Genomic DNA, 1,366 nt, shown 5'->3' with positions numbered 1-1,366 from the left:
GTCACCAGCACCCCGATCATCAACCCGGCCACAGGGTTCGACATAATGGAGTTGTTGCTTAGGAACTGTCCGGCCACCTTCCCTGAAAGACAAATGGCCACCAAATGACTGGGAGCTGAGTGGACAGAAGCCCCATGGAGGCCAGCTGGCTGCAGCTGAGGAAGCCCCAGCTCCTGTCCCCTGGGCACTGTCAGCCCCTGGCTCCTCTGCCCCTCCACTCTGTGCCCTCCCATCTCTGAACAACTCCCCAGGTCAACAAGTCCTTCTCCAGCCCTCTTCCACCATGACCTGGCTTCGACTCTGCACTGGGCCCAGGAGTGCCAGTGAGCCACTCCATGTCCTAATTCCTCTGCCCCTGGGATGTTTCCCCAGTTCAGAAGATTTATCCTCTGAGAGTGAATTTTCTTTCTTTTTTTTTTTTAAACAGTTTCATTCTGTCGCCCTGAGTGCCATAATGTCATAGCTCACAGCAACCTCAAACTCTTGGGCTTAAGTCATCCTCTTGCCTCAGTTTTTTTTTTATTTTTAGTAGAGACAGGGTCTCACCCTTGCTTTGAATGGTCTCTAACTTGTGAGCTCAAGTTATCTACCCACCTTGGCCTCCCAGAGTATTAGGATTGCAGGCGTGAGCCTCTTCACCCAGCCTAAGAGTGAATTTTCTTCTGTGTCTGCCAATAGACCTAGTCCCAGCCCATAATTAAAAGCTGTGTAACTCTCAGAACATCTATTCCCCCAAAGCCATTGTATAAAAGCAGACCCAGGATGAGGGGACACACATGATGTGTCTGGGATGATCAGAGAGCTAAGCCCCTTCCTGACACTGCCATGGACCAGGAGGGGGATAAGCAGTGTCCAGAAAGTCAGTTTTCCTCTCATGCCCCATCACAAACCTCTCTCTGACCAACTATTCCAGGACCCAAAGATGGGGTCTCAAGAGAAGGATCAAGGTGGAGGAATCCATAGACCTTGTGCTACCTGGATGTGAGATTGAATCCCACTATTCTGATCCCAGGCTGTGTGTCTCAGGGCCTCTGAACCTGGTATGTCATAGCAGCTATGGACTGAGAGGTGCTCTCCTGTCCTAGAATCTCCTATGGCAGGGACAGGCCCAAGGACACCAGGGATCCCTCAGGTAAGTCTCATTGTCAAATAGTGTCCTGACTGGGGGGTGTGGACAAATGGCTTGGAATAGGTGGCAGCCCTGGCTCCTGGCTAAGCCACCTGAGGCCAGGCCTCCGTGTTCTCTTCTATATGATGGGAGACTTGGGCCTCATGAGATGACCTGAGTGGGGTTCCACTCCTAAAACACTCCAGAGGCTGCAGCTGGGAAGGGTTCCCCTGGTTTCTCTGACCCAAAATGAATCTT

At 51.7% G+C, this 1,366-nt stretch overlaps 1 protein-coding gene across 1 annotated transcript in view; it reads right to left on the bottom strand.

Moving 5' to 3' along the window:
* The window catches only part of LOC100949351 (sodium-dependent phosphate transport protein 2B-like), a 36,473-nt gene that overhangs the window by 33,645 nt on the left and 1,462 nt on the right, over positions 1 to 1,366 (bottom strand). The window contains 1 exon segment of the mRNA XM_023515344.1: positions 6 to 82. Within this exon segment, the coding sequence (XP_023371112.1) occupies positions 6 to 82 (77 nt within the window).

The sequence above is a fragment of the Otolemur garnettii genome, unplaced genomic scaffold (assembly GCF_000181295.1).
Source record: "Otolemur garnettii isolate 467f Iridium unplaced genomic scaffold, OtoGar3 scaffold00069, whole genome shotgun sequence".
Classification (NCBI taxonomy): domain Eukaryota; kingdom Metazoa; phylum Chordata; class Mammalia; order Primates; family Galagidae; genus Otolemur; species Otolemur garnettii.
Note: the sequence above shows the minus strand (reverse complement) of the source record. Positions and strands in the feature narration are given on the sequence as shown.